The sequence below is a fragment of the Esox lucius genome, chromosome 17, assembly GCF_011004845.1.
Source record: "Esox lucius isolate fEsoLuc1 chromosome 17, fEsoLuc1.pri, whole genome shotgun sequence".
In the NCBI taxonomy this organism is placed as follows: Eukaryota; Metazoa; Chordata; class Actinopteri; order Esociformes; family Esocidae; genus Esox; species Esox lucius.
The window spans coordinates 28,443,637-28,467,520 of record NC_047585.1 but is presented as its reverse complement, the minus strand read 5'-3'; the positions used below and the strand labels follow the sequence as shown (position 1 = coordinate 28,467,520).

Here is a 23,884-nt window from a genome sequence, read left to right as displayed (position 1 = left end):
AGGTTTTGGAGCAACATATGCATTTTCTGGGAAGGCCTTCCCAGGTTATTTCAGCAAGACAATGCCAAAACACATTATGCTCCTATTACAACCGCAGGGCTGCGTAGTAAAATATTCTGGGCAATAAACTGGCCTGCCTGCAGTCCTGAGCTGTCACCCATTAAAAAACATTTGGCACATTTTGAAACGAAAAATACAACAAAAGAGACACGAACTGCTGAGCAGCTGAAATCCTATTTCAAGAAAGAATGGGAAAGCATTTAACTTTCAAAACTACAGCATTCTCCTCGGTTCCACTTACAGAATATTGTTAAAAGTGGTGATGCAACACATGCCCCTGTTTAAATTTGAAATGTGTTGATGGCATCAAATTCATAATGGGCCTGTACAGCTCCGTAAATTAAGAGACCACTGCACCTTTTTCTTTTCTTTCCAAAAAAGTTAAAAAGGAACGTTTTGAGTGAGTAACAGTTGAACAGTAAGAGTACAATTTGCTGTGGTCTCTTAATTTTAACCCTTCTGTTTTTCACTCAAAAACTTCCTTTTCGACTTTTTGGAAAGGAAAGAAAAAGGTGCAGTGGTCTCTTAATTTTTTCAGGAGCTGTATTTTTCCCCCACATTATTTTTTTCTCAGTTTCAACATTTAATAGAATAGAATATATGGATACATTATTTGCACATCATTGCATTGTTGTTTATTTACATTTTATGCAGCGTTCCAACATTTTTGGAAACGGGGTTGTAAAATACATTTCATTGTTTCGAGAACAATGGCTAAAAGATGTTCATTTTCTCTTTAACAAAATGCCTAAACCTTTATGAGTGACTATCCATAATAAATGGGACATGTGGGTCATTGGTTTGATGGTGGGGAAGATAATGGGTTTAAATAAAACCATTAGGTTACATCTTACAATAAAAATTAATAGGCTAATTCGGTGCATATTCAGTGTACAGTTTGTATAATTAGTAGCCTATTCGTAGCAGGCTTTTACTGTTTTCTTCTCTACGATTTTGTTTAATATACAGCTCCGGTAAAAATTAAGAGACCACTGCACCTTTTTCTTTTCCTCACTCAAAGTAAAATTTTTACCCCAAGCATAATCCATTGCCTAGGGCAAAGTTCTGGCTCTGAGACGGACATTTGTATCAGAAAACAATCATGTATCGGTTAGACTATACCTGAAAAGGTAGCGTAGCAACAAGTAGCAACATTTCATGAACTTAGGTCTTCGCGCCATTGGCTGCTGCTAATGAGGGCGGGTAGAGCGTGCGAACTGCGAACCCAGCTAAGGACTGGGAGAGAAAGTGAGACTGAAAGAGAAGTAAGCGACTGCTTTGGACTCCCCTTCAGGCATCCGAACAAGTCTGGACTTAAATTAGGCTACTGCAGGTTAAAGACACCCTTGGCAATTATCTCGCGGGACATGGAATGCGCAGCAAGGACCATTAATAAACTTTATGCAGAAGAGGAGGCTATCTGAAGACCTGAGTGATAGAGTAACTGTAGCCTAGAATTTGTCTATACATTTTCTAAACCTCAGCCGCCTGGAAGGTAGAACAAGGAGACACGGGTGGATTATTATGCTACAAGTGAAAAGGTGAGTGAGCACGGTTCGCAGGTGAGCTCAGATGCAACGGCTGACGTTCTGCTGGAAGGGGAGGAAAAAGTCCACGGGTACCTGTTGAATTTGTTAGTTAATTCAGGTATGCGTTGAGTTGTAGCAGAGACTCGTTCAAAGGCACTAATATAATTTAAAAAAAGTTTTTTTGCTTCAGTAAGGATACATTTCCAAATATATGTGCAGGGTTCCTAACGAAACCTGGGTCATTTCAGGTCTACAGTAAACCCTTGCTATGTCTTGAGTTGTCCAACGTCAATTTCATCCTTCTCTACTGCAAAAGTTGTTCAAATAATTATTAGTTAATTAACCAAGTGGATTATACACTAAATACTCTTTACTGTTCTAAACTCCGGACAGAAGACAATAAGACTACATTAAAGTCACACATTACAATGAGCTGCACATACTGTAGCTTCTCAAACGTCGTGTCCTCTGGAGGCATATATAATTTTATTGTAGCCTGCATCATTCTGTGGGACATACTTAATTTGGTTTATTCATATGCTGCTGAAGCTGATGGTTCTACAGGAGAATTTCATAATTGCACAACTTAGATTCTTCACCGTTGAAGTTGACTATGTGCCAAGAGAAACATATAAGCCATTTATAGCATATTCATTTATCCAGAGTGATTTACCTTTTGTGCACACATTTTAATATATTTAAGCTGGTTCCTTCTACACCACAACCCTGGTGTTTTAAGTACCATACTCTACAAACTTAGCTAAGGAACTAAATGGTGCTTGGTCTACCAGCTGAATGGACAGGGCCAGGTTTATCATCCTTTAAATTCTTACAGCGTTCTTTAATAATTGATTGGTTAATAATGACCTAATGTCCACTAACTTTAAAACTTTATGAAAGTGATCTGTATTTTTATTGGCCAAATGACCTTTATCAAATGTCAAACCAAATATGGAGTTCCTTTTGGATTACTATGAATTGTTTGTGCTATAATCATATCCATAGTATTTTAGCTAGCCATGGCTAATCAGCATCTTGTCAAATGAATGCCCTGCTGGTCCAAGGACTTTTTAGAGACAAGGTTACTGATTTGCTTCACAGTCTTAACTTAAGTGATATTTGATCCATCTTGGTAAGCACATGTCATTACCACAGCTGCATCATCATGATGCAGAATTAACTTGGTTGATTAGACTTCATTATCCTAAGAAATTCGAAGAGGTTGAAACCCAGGGATAAGTTCGATACAGTATATATAGTATGCATCTCACCTGATTTAATAATACTTTAAGAAAAGGTTTTCTTAGTGTGGCCAGTGTGAATGGAATAGCTAGCTAGTTAGCTGCCGGCGCCGGTTGCATTTCAATCAGTTATGTCAATTGCTCTGAGACCTTCAAGTAGTTGTTTCCTCGCTCCGCTGGGGCTGCAGCTTTTGTGGGGAGATGGTAACAATGCTTTGGGGTGTCAGCTGTCAGTGCGTTCAGAGGACCACTGATTGGTGCCCCTAGTGAGGTGGTTGGACAGCGAAGGAAGGAGAACATGCATTAGTGCTGTTGACCTGAATCACTCAGTTATGTCACTTGCTCTGAGACCTTAAAGTAGTTGTTTTCTCGCTCCGCTGGGGCTGCAGCTTTTGTGGTGAGATGGTAACAATGCTTTGGGGTGTCAGCTGTCAGTGTGTTCAGGGGAACACTGATTGGTGCCCCTAGTGAGGTGGTTGGACAGCGAAGGAAGGAGAAAATGCGTTAGTGCTGTTGACCTGAATCACCCAGTTGGGCCCTGCCCAGCTACTGAGGTTGCTGCAGTGAGGGAGGTCAAAACAGGGTGACTGTGGCCGATGTGAAATGGCTAGCCAGTTAGCTGTCGGTGCTGGTATAGCATTTCAATTGGTTACGTCAATGAGTCCTTGAAGAAGTTGTTTCTATTCCTCTGCAAGGTCTTTGAGGATTGTTTGCACCCTGCATATGGCAGTCAGACAGTGGAGGAGGCGATTCTCTTAAAATAAAAAGCGTTCATTAATGCGATTCTTTGGTCAAGATCCGGCCTGTATCCTGTATGTTATTATGGTACTTTGTGACTGTTGCAGTATATAGTAAATTCCTTTGGAATTTCTCAATTAAACATTTGAAGGGTCACAGTTGTTTTATACAACAAATCACAGCAAAGAGATGTTCTTATGCACGATGCACTGCGGAGTGCCTAGACACAGAGCTTAGCAGAGGTATATTGAAAATATGTCATAAAGCCCCAAGATGTCTTATTGCTCTTCTTTACAGGTTACAAATGCAATTAGAGCAGTAAAAGGTGGTGATGTTATATCCGTGGTATATGGTCTCATATATCTTGGCTGTCAGCCGTTAACCATCCAGGATTCCAACCACCCAGTTACTAAGTGGGAATTACCCTTTTTAAGACAGAACCCCCCAAAAAAGCAGCAGGGCCTGATGGTGTCTCCCAATCCACCCTAAAGCACTGTGCAGATTTTCTGCTGTGTTTACGGCCATCTTCAACACCTCACTGGAGACATGCTGCATCCCAGCCTGTTTCAAGTCCTCCATCATCATCCCAGCCTGTTTCAAGTCCTCCATTATCATCCCAGTCCCTTAGAAGCCAAGTGTCACCGGACTTAACCACTACAGACCCGTCGCCCTGACATCTGTGGTTATGAAGTCATTTGAGTGGCTTTTGCTGTCTCACCTCATGACCATCACTGACTTTCTACTAGACCCGCTGCAGTTTGCCTACAGAGCCAACAGGTCTGTGGACGACGTGGTCAATAAGGTTCTTCACTTCATCCTCCAGCATCTGGACTCCCCTGGAACCTACGCCAGAATCCTGTTTGTGGACTTCAGTTCCTTTGCTCCAAGACAAGCTCTCCCAACTGGGAGTGCCCGAGCCCACATGCAGGTGGATCACAGCCTTCCTGTCCAACTGGAGGCAGCATGTGAGGCTGGGGAAGCACCTGTCTGACTCATTGACCATCAGCACTGGCTCCCCTCAAGACTGTGTCCTGTCCCGCTACTCTTCTCCCTGTACACCAACAGCTGCACCTCCAGTCACCACTCTCTCAAGCTCCCTCATCTGACTTATTTCTGATGGAGACGAGTCCGCCTACAGGTGGGAGATTGACCATCTGGTGTTCCGGTACAGTCAGAACAACTTGGAGCTCAATGCCCTAAAGACTGTGGACTTCAGAAGCCTAGCTGCCCTCCACTCCATCGCCCTGGGTGGCTCCCCAGTCAGCTCTGTGGAGTCCTTTTGTTTTTATTTCTTTTGTACAAAATTGCTGCACCAATGGAACAGAACAAATTCCTATTTTGTTGTGAAACTTACTTGGCAATAAAAGTAAGTTTGTCTGATTCTGATTAACGCTTACTTTCTCAGATAAATGGCTTTACAGTCAAAATATTTCTCAGATTCCTAAAGCTTTTGCAGAGTCATGTGCATTTTTTTGAATTTGTAATTGCGGTAGACTGTGAAAGAAATTATTGTTACTATAACTGAGTTAACTGATCATTTTGCTCACTTAAGCAAATGTGTATATAGTTGTATTTTATACTTTTTTAAGAATTGGAGGTTGGTATAGCCTTTCCAAGGGAACTAAAGATGGTTTGGTATCTCTTGGTTGAACATTTCAAGAATTACTTTTAATGGAGTAATACATGCTAGTTTTGTGGGTATATTTATTTATAATATAATAAATACATTTTAAAGTCTATATTGTAGCTTATTTGGCCTATGAGAATTACTGTATTGGTTAGAAACTACAGTATTCTTGGATTTCATTCAAACCCATGTGATATTCAGCAGAATATTCAAATATAATTAAAAAAGTATCTAATTTGCCTAGTGGTCTTTAGCTGAATTACAGCAACAGTGCATTTAACATTGACTTTACTTCCCCATTTGTTTGACCAGCTTAAAGAAGCTGTAAAAACTTGAGTACTTCTTTTTCATATGTCAACAGAGTTCAGTGGGCCTTCCGTTCACCAATATAAATTATTTGTTTTAGGCTGCGCTAATGTATGCACACAAAATATATTTGGTGAGGAAATGTAAAACACTATCATTCCACCATTACTGCAGATAGAGTATGGACATTTTACACAAAATTCTACCAAATTCCTCTTTTAAGATCAAATGAGAAATAGTTTAGTACACAGCTGGGGGATGCTTTGTTCCACCAGACACTTTGCCCATTAGAGTGGATGTATCTGGCGTAGAGATTACTTTCCTTTTAACTTTCCCTGTAGATCAGGGGTGTCAAACCGGTTCCACAGAGGGCCGAGTGTCTGCAGGTCTTTGGGTTTTCCTTTAAATTGGTTCCCAGGTCAGACCTGAACAACCAGGTGGGGGTAGAAATTAACCAATTAGTGAACTAATTAATCAATCAAGTACAAGGTGAGAGCGAAAACCTGCAGACACTCTGCCCTCCGTGGAACCGGTTTGACACCTGTGCTGTAGATGATTGGATTGTATAGCAACAAGACTGTGTCTGCAAACTTGGGGCAATAAAGCCTGGGCTTGGTTAGAATAAAATAATTATTGACAACGTACAAACTTTATTTAATCTGCAAATCTTGAATAGCTAAAACATTTGCAGAATAAATATGTGTTGCCAAGTAGTTAGGTCTATTAAACTTAATTGTCCTAAGCCCAAACACCTCAAAACAAGACATACTGTATTATCAAGAATGAGATTCAACTTCAATCTTCAATGGACTTTGTGTGTTGTTGTGAATTAGTTCTCCTCTTTCAGTGAGTTTAATCCGGTGTCCCATTCCTGTGGGTAGTCCCGTCTTTGCTGTGGGTTGTTGCTTTTTACAGCGTTCTCTACCTCCCCCAACACAATAGCCACTGACACCCAAGTTCTCTCCTTTTGCTGTACTGCCTCTCTCTCTTATCGTTCTCCTCTCTGTTCTCTATCCCTCTTTCATCCATTCAATCTCCTCCTTATCCATCGTGTGCTTGCTGCCCCTGGCTAAGGGCTGTGATACATAAAGACCTGGACTGCCACCAAGTATGTCATCTCTGGAAGAAAAAAGGCTGCTGCTATTGGTGACTGTCTGTTTGATTTGTGTGTCCATATTGGGTTTGTCAGAGAGCTGAATCCATTGTCTTCAGGGAGCTTCAGAAGGAAAATTATTTGCAGCTGAGGTTATTATTAGGCCTAAATAGAGGTTGCGGAGGTCTAGTCACACAGTCATGGAACTGATCTGACTCATGTCTTAATGTGGGTTTAGTGTTAGATATTAAAAGCCTGGTCCTTAAATGTCTCATGGAAAATAAGATAAAGGCTATAATCTAAGCAGGAATGATTCTCTTTGTGTGTTTGTCTCAGCTTCCCTGTGTTCTTCCTTTGTGTCTGCAAAGTGACTCACTACAGTGGATATGCCTCACAGTAAGCCAGGTAGAAATGCACCAGATAGAAGGAATGTTAGAGCTTAAAGGAATTAAGTCTAGCACATCTTACTGTTAAAATTCTTTAAATGCAAAGACTAGTTGCTGAGGTCACTGACATCCCTCCTCTGTTGCTGTGTTCCCCAGGGTGCTTCAGGGTTACAAAATAGAATAAATGAGATTTGAAAAATTGTCTTTTTGTTTGGCTTGGCTGATAAGAGAGTGTGGAAATGATTGAGATGCGCTTGCCTTCGGGGTAAGAGGTTAGAGGTCACTGACTGTGTCGTACTGTCCTTTGCTTGACCTCAGGTTTATAGGCAGAGAGTAGAGCTGCTCTTTTTTTTTTTAGCATTTCCTCCCATGACAGAAAGAGGCAAACGCTGTCACCCACTGTACTGTTCACTGTACAGAACACTTAGGCCTACACAAAAACCTGCCCGTGAGTGAAATAGTTGGATAATTGACCATGACAGTTCCCTCCCATACTCCGCCCCCCGTCTTTTCTGTCCCTCTCTGTCCCTGTGCTAATGTCACGCCAAGGGAACCTTGCTGTTACACAACAGTCCCCTCTGATCACCACGAGACGGCCTGCTGCCACCCTGGGAGAATGGCATCTCCCACTGCATTTCGGCCATGTCTCAGTTGCTCTCTTAGGAGAGAGCCTGAGTTCACTGCCTCATTAATTTGTCTCGCTCTTTATTTCTCCCTCATCTCTTTTCTTTTGTTGTTAATTTATTCCAACCTCACACTCATACCCTTTCACCCTCTCTGTCTCTCATTCTCTCTCTTGCTTTTCTCTCTCTCCCAACCCTGCCTTCCCCTCTTTGCCTATGTACTGTAGCCACACGGTTCAGCCATTCAGTGATCTATAAGGTCAGCCCAGGGCAACAGGGTCAGGGTTATAAAGGGGATGACCTTATGTCATCAGTCTTCTTTCCCCAGGTATTCTGGAGTGGGCGTGGCCATAGTACCTCTGAAGAAACAGCTGCTAAATGATGGGGTGGTATTGGATCCCACCCTGGCTGCGGTCCTAATGTCAAATAGACAGCTCTTCGTGGCCCTCCACCCTCTGCCCTTGAATGAGGTTTTACACTACCATATCCGAATTTACTTGCAAGTGTACTTGTCCAAGCAAGGGAGAGTGATGATTGGCTCCTGGCTAGCGTCAAAGCTAGTTCTCTGTTCAACATTTTTATTTGTGTTGATTGAATTTGACTCTTCCCGGCCACCAGCATTACACATGGGACACACTGTGGTTTGCTTTGAATTATGGGTGATTTTAAAGTTGTACACTCATCGCCTCAAGCTAAATCAAGGGCCGAAAGGGCAGTTTTTGTCAATTATACTGCCACTAAAGATCAAACTAGATCCTGTTTCCACAGTTTGCGTTCCGGGGCAAACACCTGTTTATATTTTCTCTACGGATGTTTTGGTTTAACTGTTTAAATGCTGTTCCTGGCTGCTTTAACCATAATGGTCAGCAGTTGACACAATGGCAGTAGATGAGTTTCCATGCATATTCTATGTAATAACAAATAGATGAAAGATTTTCTTACCTTGTCCTAAAATCCCTTATTCAGATTGGAAACACAAGATTTTGCAATTCAAATATTGTGCAAGAAGATTGTTGTCTATAAAAAATAATTGCGATCTGGCTCACATAATTGTGATCAGACAGTTATGTAATAATTGTGACAGCTCTAGTTGCAGCCTATATGCTCAGTTTGCAAAGATTGCAAAGCGTTCATTCTGCTGACTGACTAATTTAAATAAAAAAACATTTATTGAATCATAGAATACATTTTCTATTGCGGTTTCAATGTAGGCTATTACATGGCTATTTAACACATTTGTATGGTAGCTGTTCTATATGGCTGGCATTCTTGAACTTTAACAGCTGTAAGGTTAGATAAATAATGATTTTCTGTAAGGTCACTCCTGTCAAAGTTCTAGTAAAAGGATGCTTGCATCTTTTGCCACAGCCATTTTGTTCCATCTTTCATTCCTAGTCAATCTTAGATTTTGTTTTGTCAAAGTCTGGTGTCCTTCTGGTAGAGTTTTGTTTGTGAGGTCCAATAACTGCTTTCAGTTTCTTGATTGTCTAGGTGTGTTTTAGTTTCGTTCAAACATTGGTATTTGTTCTGGTTTGTTTCTTTGCTTCTTGGCAACTTTATTCTTTTTTTTTTGCTGTATTGGTAGGATCTTTTTGCTGTGTCAGTGCAGAGGGAGTGAGTTTGACTGGAAGTTTTTTTCCCATGATAGACACAAGACCACTGCTCTTGAAATTGTGTTTCAACATGACAGCATCTGTCAGACCTCGAGGTGCATGGTCAAGAGGGTTGGCCTGTTCAGCGTTACCATGTTTCAATGGTCCAACAGTTGACTGTTCTCTGGTGCTACTTAATCTTTTTGCTAAAAAGTTAAAAGCAGGGGCTCTGTTTCCTACAGTAGATCCTGTTTGTGCCCAGCTGAACCTCTTGGACTCCCCTGCCAGTGAGGTGCTCTTTGAGGTCCTTTGCATGCTTGTTAACATCTGCCTCTGTTAACGCCAACACTGTTTGGCTGTCAACTGTAGTGTTGTTCTGGGACACCTCTGTTGTTTCAGTTTCACACCTCTCTGCTGGAGTCTGCTAGTTGGATGGCTGAATGAGAGGCTTGTTCAGGTCTTCAACAGTTTTATTGTTAACAACACTGTGAGACTTCTTACGTAGCTGTAGTAGTGTCTTCTCTTTGACTTGAATGATAGAGTGTGTGTGGCTCTCGAGGGCCCTCCGAGTGTCTCCAATAAGCTCAGAGCACTGCTTACAGTTTCTTTTTTGTCAAAATTTGTGAAACTCTTCTTACCTAGCTGGACTGCTGCTTTCCCTTTCAAGTTTAGATTTTAAGAAAGAAAGACTTACACTCTGTTACAGCTCCAAGTGATTTTTTAAGTAAAATACTAACATTTTGGCATGCTGAAAATAGGCATGTTTATGCCAAAATGTTGATATTTTACTTCATAAATCACTTAGTCTTTCATGTGCAAATGAATTCTTAGTGTCTACAGTAGATTTCCTTGTCACATGGTCAGCACCTTTAAAAACATTTTGGGTGTGTGCCAGTTTATACTTTTTTCTCTTTTAAGTTGGACATTTTCTGACAAAGCTAGAGAAATACAAAATAAAAGTAAAATACAAATATAGTGATACATTAATGACAATAGCAGCAGTACAGAGTATCAACACTAGTTTTTGTAGTATATAAATAAATATGTACCCTGGAATGTTTATTTGCATATGTGTTTCTTTAGTCAGTGTGGGTGGTCAGACAAGGAACTTCAACTGGATTGATAGTGTTTGTCGTTTGTTGTTGTCTTCCGTAGGTTATCCAACTCTGTACATGATTTTACTATGCAGAGAAGCCAAGGAACATTGGTTGTGCATTTGGTGTGGAAGAGATCTGTAAAGGTTAGCATTTGAGTTGGTGTTTCTGGATTCTTGGTGTTCTTGATTATTATTTATTTTCCTTTTCTTGGCATCTTTAATCCTTTGAGCTTTTCTGCTGTTGCTAGCAATTCAGTTTGTTCCTTTTACAATGGCTGGGTAGTTCTCAAAGCAGCAGAACATTCTAAAAGAGCTGCTCGTTCTGCTTCAACAGACCACTACAGAATGCTGTTATTTGACATTTGGACTTCACATTAATCCAACAGAAAGCAATTTGCTCAACAGTTCTTTGCACATGAATAAAACAGCAGTCTTCCAATATTTATCTTTTATAATATTTTTCATTAATCCACTTTCAGCGGCCTTTAAAACCACAATTCCCTATCCATAATTTCCAATTTTGCAAAGCAATCTACACTAATGAGCCAAAACATTATGACCATCTGCCTAAAATCCTCAGTTGGTTCTCCGTGTGTCACCAAAACAGCAATGACCCACCGAGTTATGGACACTGCAAGACCCCTGAAGGTTTCTTGTGGTATCTGGCACCAAGACATTAGCAGCAGGTCCTTGAAGTCCTGTAAGTTGTGAGGGGGAGGCGCTGTGGTTCAGACTTGTTGGTCCAACACCTCCCACAGGTGCTCAGTTTGATTGAGATCTGGGGAATATGGAGGCCAAGTCAACATCTTGAACTCTTCATCATATTCCTCAACCATTCCTGTACAGTGTGTGCAGTGTGGTGGGGCGCATTATCCTGCTGGCCACTGCCATCAGGGAATACCATTGCCATGAAGGGTTGTACCTGGTCTGCAACAGTGTTTTGGTAGGTGGCGCGTGTCAAATTGACGTCCACATCTGAGTGTACGCTAGACTTTTTTTTCTGATGGCCAATGTGTCCGTTAAAATTCCAGAATGCTGGCCATATAAAACAGCTACCGGAAATAACCACACAATAGCCTACATTTAAACAGGGATAAAACACATGCACTATGATTCAAGAAATGTTTTTTATTTAAATTAGTCAGCAGAATTAACTCTGAGCATATAGGCTACAACTAGGGCTGTCACAATTATTACATAATTGCCTAATTGTTGTTATTTGAGCCAGATCACAATAATTTTTATAGACAACATTCTTCTTGCACACGATTGTGATTCCAAAATCAAATGTTTCCAATCTGAATAAGGGATTTTAGGACAATGTTAGAAACGTCTGAACAAATACCATGCAAAATTATGTTTGTTTCCATAGGATGACTAGCCCATGCATGAACAGAGCGTCTAACAGGCTCTGCAGAAAGTTATAGGTGCAGGTCATTTACTGAACCTCGTTAGCTTCTTAATTTCAGTATGTTTAAACCTAGTTAAAACATTTTTTTGAATACACCATCATTTAGCCTAATTGCGCAACATTATTATTTAATGGACAAACGCGTTTCAGTAGCTTATTTGCTGCATCGACAAAAGAAAAAAAAAACACTGAAGCGTGTGGAAAATATTTTCACTAATATTGTTAGTTGAATTTTGTCATTTCCGATCATATTTCCTATTTAGATAATGCCCATTAAAATCTATGCATATAAATAAATGTCCCATTTCATATTAAAAGTTGAAACAATTTTTTTTACTTAAGGAAGGCTATTTCAAATAACTATAGGCTATTTCAAATAACTACAAGCTGTTTCAAATAAATAAGCTGTGAAACATCACAATGGGCAGGGAAACATATTGTCAATACTTTGCAGTTGCGTTTTGTGAAGATCAGTCATAACAAAATTGATTTAGTTCCAAAGTCAAACACAACTGCACTGCTCTGGGCGCATTTTGGTTTTAAGCCAAATAAAAGAGGTAGCCCCAATAATTTGGATTAGGCAAATTGCCGAAAAATCACAAATCTGAAGAACCATCTCCGGATACACCACATATACTTTTACAATATTATTAGGCTACACTATAATTATGGCAAAACATTTACAAAGTAAACAAAGAAATTGTTAATTGCAATTATTTGTGTGACAAATAATAATAATCGTGACAGCCCTAGCTACAACAAGAAAATAACCGAGCTATTGGTTAAATTAATGGTTTAGTTCTGACGCTTGTGTGTGCAGCTAGGTTGTACGAATGCGCCCCGCCTGCTTCATCAGTATCGCACCAACGCCACAATGAAAGTTAGCAGGATCCTTCCAGGCACAGCCAGCAGTGCCGCCCGTGTCCAGCTGCAACTCATTGGGACCTCGTCAACTGAGGTATAAGGGGGCTCTATGAGAGAAGTTAGGCAGAAGGGTTGGAGAAGCTGAAGAAGCATGAGGCCATGCCTTAGAAAAGGTACAAAGAGCTGGTGAGGAAGAAGCGGCAGCAACTGAATACTATTAAATGTTGTGCAACATTTTCAGGTGCCCTTGGATTCAATGTTGCTGGTGAAGTCTGTGTCAACATGTTTTTTTGACAGTTGCCATGTGCAATTGTTTATGTGTGGTATCAAAGTGTTATTCATAGGAATGAGTAAGAAGTGCTCCCCCCAAGCATTTGCTGAACTGTCTGAAGAGGCAGTTAAACTACATCTGCGTTTTCATGTAGATATTGGGTGTTATTGGGGTTCACATCTTGGTGGGTAACATATTATATGAACATTAATAAGATTTGATCTCGACTTTACAGGGCCCCTTACCCCATTGGATTTTTCCACATTTGACAACATCCACATTAATTTAAAATCTGGAGTTCTTGCCACAAACAAAAAAGTCCCTAATGTCAAAGTGCTCTAAATTAATTACAAATAGAAAACAGGAAATAATTGATTTCATATGATACACTTGAATGAACTGTTGCAACCACTTGTCAGTAGAAGTTAGTGTAAGTTCTATGGAGTCACCTCTATGATATTGAAGTGTTTCAGGTTAAAAACACCTGTTTCTGGGATGTCCCACACCTGGGGTAAGCACCAGGGGTAGGATATGAGAACATTTCCAATGCTTTAAATATCCTCCAGAGAATAGTAAAGTCAATTATTAAGAAATTGAGAGAATATGGCATAATTCTGAATCTGTCTAGAACAGACTGTCTTCAAAAATATAGTATCCCCTAAAGGAGTAACAGTCTTCCCCAACTGAGTTGTGAGACACGGTCCAACAATAAACGTTGCTTCACAAAAGTGGCCTTTATGAGAGAGTGGGAAAAAGAAAGAAAAAAACAACTCACATCAAATCTCCTTCCACTTGAGACCAAGCGGAAGACGATTCTAAAGTCTGATGATACCAAAACAGAGTTTTTTTGGTGTCAATGTTGAGTGCAATGTTTGGCACAAGCTTAAAACAGCACATCATCCTAAGAACACAGTCCTTAACGTGAAGCATGGTGGTGGAAGAATCATGCTATGGGAATTTTTCTCTGCATCAGGGCCTGGAAAGACGACAGAGGGCCAAATGGATGAAGTAAAGTACAGATAAATCCTGGAATAAAATCTACTGAATTCTGCAAGAGACCTGGAACTTGGTTCTTCAAGCTAGGACAATGACCCCAAACATTCAGCCAAAGCCACACTGGAGTAGCTTAAAAACAAAAAGATTTGATGTCCAAGAGTTGCCCTGTCAAATCCTTGACCTCAATCAAATTTTGAATATGTGGAAAGTGTTTGTTAAAATTACTCTCCTCCAAAGGTCCCCATCCAACTTGATGGACCTTGAACAATTTTGCAAAGAAGAATGTGCAAACATGTTTGTGTCCAGATGTGCAAAGTGGGTAGAAGCTCATCCAAATTGACTCATGGCCCTCTACCAAATATCGATTTAAGTGGGTAAAAATCAGTTTTTATTTGTAAATTAGAAAATAATATATTTTATTTTGCACTTTGATATTATGGAATTTTTTGTGTGGTTCAGTGGCAAACAGTCTAACTCATTAAATCATTGATTTCATGGTGTAACACAATAAAATTTGAAAAGGTCCAGGGGGGTGAATATATTTGAGAGCAACTGTAAATGTTTGTCTAGGTTGCAGTAACCGTTATGGCCAGCGGGTGACACAATGGCAGTAGAGGAGTTTTAATACATTTTGTTTTGAACTCTTACCTTACGAGGTCCGGAGCCTGCTGGTTTTCTGTTCTACCTTATCAATAATTGCACTCACCTGGTGTCCCAGGTCTAAATTAGTCCCTAATTTTCAGGTTTACAGTGAAAAGTGGAGTAGAACTGGTTTCAAGGTTTAGAAAGGGTTTTTAGGGTTCTATAACCAATACATTTTATTCACTAACAAAATGGATTATTATTTTGACCATAAAAGGAATTTCACATTACAGATTCCACAGAGAATATAACAATGTGATTTGTTTTCTATAATGAAACTAATGTGAGAAGTTACATTTGGTTGCTGAGGAAATTAGCACAGGCAGTTAAGCCAAACCCAAGTGGCAAATTGGACAGTGATTCACCAGCTGTTGTCGGATTGCCCCATCACAATATCACATTTCATAACTGTCAATTTAATCATTAGGTTCGTCACACTGACATGCTGATGGCTGTAGGAGCATGCAGGTGGAAATCCACCCACCACCTCCACCTGTTTGATTCTGTGATTGGTTTTGTGGGGGGTCGGTACTACCTAGCCCATTACCTACTGTATTGGGATTGCTGTTAATATTCTTACAGTTGATGTTATATATTATTGTATACAAGATAAAGTGATGACAGTGAGTTACCCCAGAAGAGCAGAACCTAATGCCAAGATAATACATGTACATTGCTGTGCATAGTTCTCCAATAAATAGTTAAACTGATACGTGGTGTTTTCTGTGTGAAATTATAGGAGCTCAATCTGACTAGTGTTTCGGAGGGAAAAGGGGCACTGCATTTGGAATCCATTGTATGTGGGATAATGGTTCCTAAAATATCCACAAATGTTTGTTCTGTGGTTTTGAAATATTTTTAATAGAAAACATTTCTAACTCATTATGAGTTTCTGCCCTGAGAAACTCATAATGAGTTTCTACTCTTAAGTGGTTGTTTTTTTCACTCTTCCAAAACCTCTAAAAAGTTAAAACAATTGCAGTTTAATTTATGGCTTTATTTTCCCTTTCCAAGTTTTCTATTTAGGAAACTGAACTAAATCTAAACTCTTACAAATATTTAAATTCCACCCTTGCCGAAGGCAGGTGTGCATGTCTGTTTTTAGTGACTGATAGGATGAGTAGGATATTGACTCATTCATCACAAACCAGAAGCTGTATGTCTTGATGCTGTGTGTGTATGTGGGTGTATGTGTGTGCGTGTGTGTATGTGTGTGTGCGTGTGTGTGCTAGTATGCATAGGACTATGTGTGGTAATACAGAATGTTTGTACACTCAACAAAGTAATGCAGTAACAGCTTCTAAAATGTTGCACTTTAATATGTATTTGTTTATAGAGTCTTTCGGTTTATGAGTGTGTTAAAGTGGTGATTCCTATCCTGAACTCTTTCATGTGGAGGGACTATCAGATGAATTTGACACTAAATGGGCTGTGCTTACTTCCAATGTGACATTGCCCTAAATGCTTACAGAGGATGCTGGATGTTGATTTGTTACACTAATACATTATCTCTATTCCAGTACCAAAAATACAATGACCATCTCAGTGTTTCAAAATGTAGCTTATGGTTGACTTTTTGGCCTAATCCAGACCTCCTTTAAGACTTATCGTGGGTGTTACAAAGCAAAACAATATATATTTCTCCAAAGGACCATTGCATGGATTTGATATCTGACAGAAATCCCCTTTGTTCTTGTGTCATAAGAGTCCCTTTGTTCTGGTGTCATGAGAGTCCCTTTGTTCTGGTGTCATATGGAGTCCTTTTGTTCTGGTGTTATATGGAGTCCCTCTTTAGAGCAGTTGAGTCACCCAAATGTGTCTTTGTTCAGGAGTGTTAGTTAACCCCACTGACCTGTGTCATGATGAGTTCCTTATAGTGCAATGACGTGGACACCATGCAGGATGTCCAGGGATGTGCTCCTTCCCAGTATGACTCCTAGAGAGGCCTTGCTGATGTAGACCTTCATGTTTGACCAAATCAGGACACCAGCTCAGTCACACCGCACTCAGTGGGTCTCTGTGTGTGTAGTTAGCTACCCCGTGTGTTTGCGCGACCTATAGTGTAGATTGTGCGTGCTTAGGATACATATGTGTGTCTTTGTTCACCACTGTTTTGTGTGTCTGTTCGCAGGCTGTAAAAGATGTGGATCTGGGTTTTCCCGCTTGCTGTCCTGCTGTCCTCAGGGCACCAGGCTGAAGCCCAAGGTAAATAGTAGAGCACAGCCGAACAGCTGTCTGCCACACAGCGCCTCTTCATCATCTCTTGCCACCTGCCTCTTTATGGTGGCCCACATTTCTGACTCTCAAGGTAAGACCCAGAGACCAAATGACGCGTCTGTCCTCAGGCAGGTGTAACAATGTTGGAGCAGCAGACATCGTGTTCCTGGTGGACGGCTCGTCCAGTATCGGCAGGCCCAACTTCCTGCAGGTCAAGGCCTTCATGGCTGGCATCATACGGCCGTTCGTCAGTTCTGTGGGCCCATCTGGGATCCGCTTCGGTGCCGTGCAGTACAGCGACACCTCTAGGTCATTGACAGTTATTTTCTGCTATGTAGTTTTGCTTCCGTTATCGGTTGCTACAGTACTTTCACATTGAACCCTGCCTATACCGTTTTTCAAAGTTATTGCTGCTGTTTTACAGCCATACTAGTGCTGAATGTTTTGTCCCCTGGGTGGTGTAATAGTTGAGTGTGTTTTGTCTCGTTCAGGGTGGAGTTCACCTTTACCACCTACTTGAATGGCACAGAGCTGGTCAGCGCTGTGGAGAACCTCAACTACAAGGGGGGCAACACTCGTACTGGCGCCGGCCTCAAATTTGTCGCGGACAACTTCTTCAATCCAAACTCAGTCCGGAACGTCTCTAAGGTTGGCGAGGGGGATGGAGTGGATTGATAGCCAGACTGTATTTGTACTGTGAAGATAACATAACTCCGCTCCCTCCCTCTCCCTCACTTTTCCCTTTCTCTCTCACTTGCGTAGGTCTTTATATTGATCACAGATGGGAAGTCTCAGGACAATGTGAGGGAGCCTGCTCAGAAGCTGCAGAGTCTGGGAGTGGAGATGTTTGCTGTGGGTAGGTTTGGTGGGACACTAATTGAATTCAGGTGGATTTGTCACATGCACAAGATAGAGCAGGCCTGGACTGTAGATTGGAAGGTTTACTTGGAAGCCCTTGTTAACAAGAGGAACCAGAAGAAATTAAAAATGTTTGCTTGATGTCCAGTGGTCTCTTACCTGAAAGTGGTCTATTTGCCACGGGAAGCTGTCATCCATGTTTCAGTTGTCTTTAAAGGGGAATAAAGGCATATATGGAAAATGTGTCTAGGTTCATGAATCTCTTCAAGTCCTTTTTGGACTGTCTTTCCAAGGGTGCAGCTCTCTCACATAGGCATGGAAGGTTAAGCTACAGTACGTCTCAGTGTCATGACTCCCCTTCACTGACGCGAAAGGTAGAACTTTGTGGAATAGCAAAAATGTAAAGGAAAAACTCATCTCTGTCATTGCAATACTAAAATGGGAAGCCTCAATGGATTACGATACATAGCGTTTGCATTTTATGTTATACTGTACATTTTGGTTGTGGTTTCCCAATTGTACCTTTTCTGATGTTTCAGCCAAGATGAGGAAATAACAGGCTCAAACCGAACATGCTGTCAATTTATTATCTTTTTTAACATGCTCAGTCTCCACAATCCATAGATTTTTAGCGGAAGTTAGAATTTTTTTTTGAAGAAAACAAATACAATCCATGATTTATTTTTCTGAACCCACTGGCTTATTTCAGGGTGAGGTATATAAAAGTATATAAAAGTGCAATTATCTTTTAGTTAATCAGCTTTAATTAATAGCATGAAATAATAATAGCAAAAATGACTGTGTGTGTGTGTGTTCATGGTTTGGGTTTGTATTGAGTGCTGGTGAATAGCAGGTCTCTGCAGGTAGATAGAGAGAGCGAGCTGTTCAGCAGTCATTTGGCTTGCAGGTAGAAGCTGTCTCAGAACCTATTGGTTTTAGACCTGAAACTCCAATACCATGTGCCAAATGCTACATTGACTCATTAACTGGAAGCTTCAGGCCATGTATATCTTGACAATGTGTGTGTTGAGTATTAGATGGTTTTCTCTTTCTTTGTCAGGTATAAAGAGTGCCGACCAGAATGAACTGGCTCTGATAGCCTCTCCGCCTCAGAAAAACTTCATTTTTTTTGTGGGGGACTTCAAGCTGCTCAACACATTGCTGTCTCTGGTGGCTCCACGAGTGTGTTCCAGCTCTGGGGGAGTGTATGCTAGCGATGGTAAATGCACACTGCTATTTGTTGCATTGGAAGACATGGTGCTCAGTACAACATGTTAGTCTTCTCCTCTGTAACCACCATCTATATGTACCTCCCTCCCTTTGTTGTCCCTTTTCTCTCTCTGTTTCTGGCAGAGGCCTTCTCCGGTCCTTTCAACCTCCAGTTCACAAGTCAGACCTCGGATTCGCTCAGGTTCCGGTGGACTTCCGCCGGGGGGCCTGTGAGTGGCTACGTGGTGCAGTACACGCCCCTGTCTGGCCTGGGGCAGCCAATCACAGCAGAGCTGCGTCAGGTGTGTGTTGCCTGTTGTGCGTCTTCGGGAGGGTGTGGTGTTCATTCCTGACTCAGGGGATGGGCAGCAGGCTGCAGCACATACTACACATGTGACCCAGACTCTGGTGGATCGTTGAAGTTTCACTCGCCTGCAGACAGAGAGGAATTGGGTTCAGCAGGAACACGTTTTAATGGGCAGATCTAGAGTCTGATGCTTGTTTCTGAGCAGATTTGACATTGGCAGGAAAACCGCAAAATTCCCTTTGTCTGTGTGTGTGGGTGTGTCTGTGTGTGTGTTTTCACGGGTCTTTGAGTGTGTTTGTGTGTGTGTGTGTGTGTGTGTGCGTGCATTCTTGACTCATAATAATGAAAATTGTCCTGGATTTGCCTGTGAAAATGTTCCACAGACGAAGCCTTTGACAGTTGTTGCCATGACATTGAAAACCCAGTCATAGCAGTAGCATTGTATGTTGGGGCACAAGTGAAATCCTAATTATCCATTATCTTTTTGGAGATGCAGTTCTAGAGTGTACACACACACACACACACACACTCACACACCTAGTTTCTTTGGTAGAATGCAGACTCTGGTCTGAAACTGCAGCGTGATCAGTGACCTGAGGTTTGTAAAACTGTCTTTCTCTGTAGAAATGGACCTCTTTCCTCTGTCTCCCCTACAGGAGACTGTGTCTGGAAGTCAGAGGAGCTTTGTGGCCAAAGAGCTGAAGTCAGGGACAGACTACCTTGTGACAGTGATTGCCCAGTACCCCAACAGTGTGGGAGAGCCTGTTTCTGCTAAGTCACGAACTAGTGAGTACAAAGAGCAAAGGAGGGGGAAAGATGAGACCCTTCTCAGCCAAGGAACAACCAGGTGGTACGCAGAGAGGATGGAGGAAGGGCAGGGGGTTGAGAGTGACATTTCAATTCCATTTGACAGGCAGGTGTGGATAGGGAAGGTATGGGGATGAGATGAAGAAGCAAGATTACTTCATAAATGGATTTGATCTTTTCATTGATTCTTTATTTTAGATGAGTACTGGATGCCATATAAACGCTGCCTTTCTTTCCTCACATGTCGTATCATCCCCTCCATCCACCTCTGTCTTTCTTAAGTTTAAAATGTTCCTTACTCCCTGTTTCTCCCCAGTCCCTTACTCATGTGAGGTAAAACAATCATCCTCATAGGACACATCTGCCTCTCGTCCCTCCTTGTTGTCCAAAATCATCCCTCCGTATCATCCTTCATCATCCTTCCCTCTCCTCCTAGATTATAGCTCCTTTTTTATCCCTGTACATGCCCATCTTACACAGACACACACCTGACAAATATGAGAATATAAGGTTGCATAAATAAGCCTGTGCCTTAGTTCCCTTGACTATCACAGGCCTGTGTGTGTGTGTCTGTGTGTGTGTGTGTGTATCTACGTTTGTATAATTGAAGCGGCCAAATGCACAGCTGTGCCTGTCTAAGTTTGTCCCACTTTCAAAGGTGAGATCTTACCCGTCTTTTGCCAACCAGCCTTCTTCACTGCACATTCCAGCCCTGTATAAGGGACTGTAGGAGGAGGTACTGTCTGCACAATTAAACATGTTGCACAAGCAATCAGCAAACACCATGATTTCCCTTGAATCCTTAAGGATTCCACTTCCACAATGTTGTGTCGATTGATTTGTTCCTCCCGGTCTTGACCTCCAGTGACCTCCCCGGACCACAACGCCATGGCCAGCGCCCTTGTTATATATAAACATACCTAAGATCATCTATACTTACACACCCTGATGTCATTCATACACACCCACATTCATATGTACATACATGCATATCTGCATACTCTCACACACACAACCCTCACCTATAACTGAGCATCCTGTTACCCAACCCAAAAGCGACCTTGAATCCCTTTTAACTCCATTTCTCCAAATTCCAGAGATATAACCATCTTTCCAGTACACACAAAAAAAAGAATCCCCTGCCATACATCTCTGTCTTGCTGTGGTACTTTACTAAATATTTGAACCTTTCCAGTGATACAATCTCTTCTACCCAAGAGAATAACCATATTTTCCATTGATTGACCGTAAAATAAAAAATCTGTATTGTCTCTATGTTCATCTCAGTAGAGATACCGTGACCCAACAACCAATTCTGAACTTAAAAGATACATATTACATACTGGCCAAGCATGGTTTTTAATAGGTAACAGACTGTGGAAGTGTATCCTGTTATGTTGTTTTAATTTCTGCTTCCATTCTTTTGGCTGGACTGCAATGATGTAATTATACTTCTGAATGGAATAGGAATCTCCATATACCTCAATGAGTTGATCATTGATTGAAACAACTTGGTTGAGTTATTGCGTGCTCTGATTTGGTGCACTTTTTGAAAGGTATTCCTTTTCAGTCTTAGGCGGTAGCTATGTAGTGGTTTACATGAAGTTTTTATCCAGATGTTTCAGCAGTCTGGCTTTCTGCGATCTGGTTTTCTGGACCTCATCAGAAAATTAAGTTCTCCCTTGTTCCTTATGTAATTCCTACAATGATAATTTTAATCTTTGGTTTTCAACCAATACCTTCCCCATGTTGGAATTAAGGATATTCACTATAGTTGCAAGGGTTTTGTTTTGTTAATGTAGAGGGATAATTTCATTCTGACTAAACTCTAGGCTTGTTTGTAGTCAATGAAGCTCCTCATGAAACCTTTCAGCTGTAGCATAGATTCTGGCCGGTGCACTTAAATATACTTCAGAAGCAAGTAGGTCTTCATTATGTGTGTACCAGTCTATAAACTTTTTTTGAGCTGGTATGTGTCTTTATGTCTAGGTTTGGCGTCAGGTGCCCTTCTGTTATGTTATTGAGTGTGTTTGACTTACCAATTGTTTGTATTTTGTTGGGACGCTGTGAAAAATGCAAAGAAGAATAGAATGCAATGATGTACATATCTTATAAACACTATATTCAATAGAAAATAGTACAAAGACAACATATCAAATGTTAAATCTGAGACATTGTCAAGGTTGAGAGACAGGACACAAGGTACAGAGCTGGAATACATCCTTTTAATGGGAACCACAAAACAACACGCGCCGCAAAACCGAGCACTCAAACGCAGCAACCACAGACAGCTAACTCCAACCAATGATCCACAAACTGAAGGTCCAAAAGGGCAACTTACATAGGGTCCCCAATTGGAGGCAACGTGGAGCAGCTGCCCCTAATTGGGGCCAATCAAAACAGCAGTGCTGAGATGCCTAGAGGCACCTCTGCTGTGAGGCCCTGGCTATGGCCGCCAGATGCATAGAGATGCCTAGAGGCCCCCAACCAGGACCTGACAAAAATGATATTGTTTTTTGAAAAATATATGCCTGCTTCTTTCGATGCCAGCAACATGTTTCAAAAAATCTTAGATCTTAGAAAAGTTGTGTAACTTCTTCCCCCCATGTAAAACGATTGCTTAGACAACTGCCACATCGTCCACAACCTTGTCCTTTATTTCCACAGAGCACAGAATATACTGTGATGTGCTTCGGGTCCCTGTTATTGTGAAAATAGCAGTGCCGACTGTTTTGAGTACAAGCTAAGACCCAGTATCTCTAATCCTGTGTTGATTAGAAATAGACGGAATCTTGTGCATGCAACTTATAAAGTAAACTTGTCTAATCTGTTAACTGAAACACATCAAACTACTAGTCCAGGAACCCCTATTATATCTATTAAGCTGGCTTTACTCAATATCAGATCTCTCGCCAACCAATCATTCTTGGTAAATTACATTATAATATCGTACAACCTAGATTTTGTTTCTCACTGAAACGTGGCTAACAGAAGATTGTAGTGCTATACTGTTCTTAACGAGACAGCACCTAAAAAATGTGGCTATATGAATATGTGTCAAAATGGTAGGAAAGGAGGAGGAGTGGTTGCCCTATTCAAAGATACATTCCAGTGCAAAGAAAATACACTAGGTAATTTTATTTCTTTTGAATACCTCTGTTTTACATTGAAGGGTACCCCCAACATTTTGTTTTTAACCATTTAGAGACCTCCATGATATTCAGCTAATTTTATTGATGATTTTGCTGAACTACTCTCTGTTATATCAGTTGATTATAACTTGTTTATTATTACAGAGGATTTTAACATCCACATAGATAATAGTACGGAAACTAATGCCAAATAACTTTTTGCACTACTTGACACTTTTGATCTCACTCAACATGTGAAAGAGCGTACACACACTCGAGGCCACATTCTAGATCTGGTTATCTCTAAAGGTTTCTGATAATTTCTGTGTCTTTTTTTAATCACTTATCACCTCGAATGTTCCGGTAAACTCTGTTTCTGAAAAGATACATTAATGGGATACCAATGCTCAGTTTATGGAAGCCATAGATAGCTATCTCTCCAACAATAAGTGCTGAGTCAGTTGATGTACTCCTGGATAATTTTAATGCCAAAATATTGAATGTTATGTATCGTGTTGCACCGGTAAAGGTAAAGCAAACAGAAAACACCATGTAGAACCATCATGATGGTAAGCGCCCTGAAAAGAGAATGTAGGAAAGTGGAACGTAAGAGGAGGAAAACTTAACATCCACTATAACATCTATAAACAAAGCCTTGGTGGCTTCAACAATGAGTTACGCAGGGGTCAGAAAGCAACATTTATCGGGAATGATCAACAAGAATATCAACAATACCCGCAGTCTATTTGTCATGGTCGACAAGCTTACAAACCCAATAAAGCAGACAGCATCAGAACTCATGTCCACTGTGAAATGTAATGAATTTGCGTGTTTCTTTAGTGAAAATGTTTTAAGTATTAGATGGACCATCAGAACTACA

The 23,884-nt window shown here is 40.9% G+C and overlaps 1 protein-coding gene across 4 annotated transcripts in view; it reads left to right on the top strand.

The window, feature by feature from the left end:
- Positions 1 to 1,333: 1,333 nt before the first annotated feature.
- col7a1 (collagen, type VII, alpha 1) overlaps positions 1,334 to 23,884 on the top strand; it is a 77,362-nt gene continuing 54,811 nt past the window's right edge. For all 4 annotated transcript variants that reach the window (XM_020055151.3, XM_034287550.1, XM_010881574.5 and 1 more), the window contains exons 1-8: positions 1,334 to 1,601; positions 16,607 to 16,680; positions 16,821 to 17,001; positions 17,184 to 17,340; positions 17,455 to 17,548; positions 18,611 to 18,769; positions 18,904 to 19,061; positions 19,723 to 19,852. In XM_020055151.3, the coding sequence (XP_019910710.3) occupies positions 16,617 to 16,680; positions 16,821 to 17,001; positions 17,184 to 17,340; positions 17,455 to 17,548; positions 18,611 to 18,769; positions 18,904 to 19,061; positions 19,723 to 19,852 (943 nt within the window). In that variant the 5' untranslated portion in view covers positions 1,334 to 1,601; positions 16,607 to 16,616. The remainder of the gene's footprint in view (positions 1,602 to 16,606; positions 16,681 to 16,820; positions 17,002 to 17,183; positions 17,341 to 17,454; positions 17,549 to 18,610; positions 18,770 to 18,903; positions 19,062 to 19,722; positions 19,853 to 23,884) is intronic.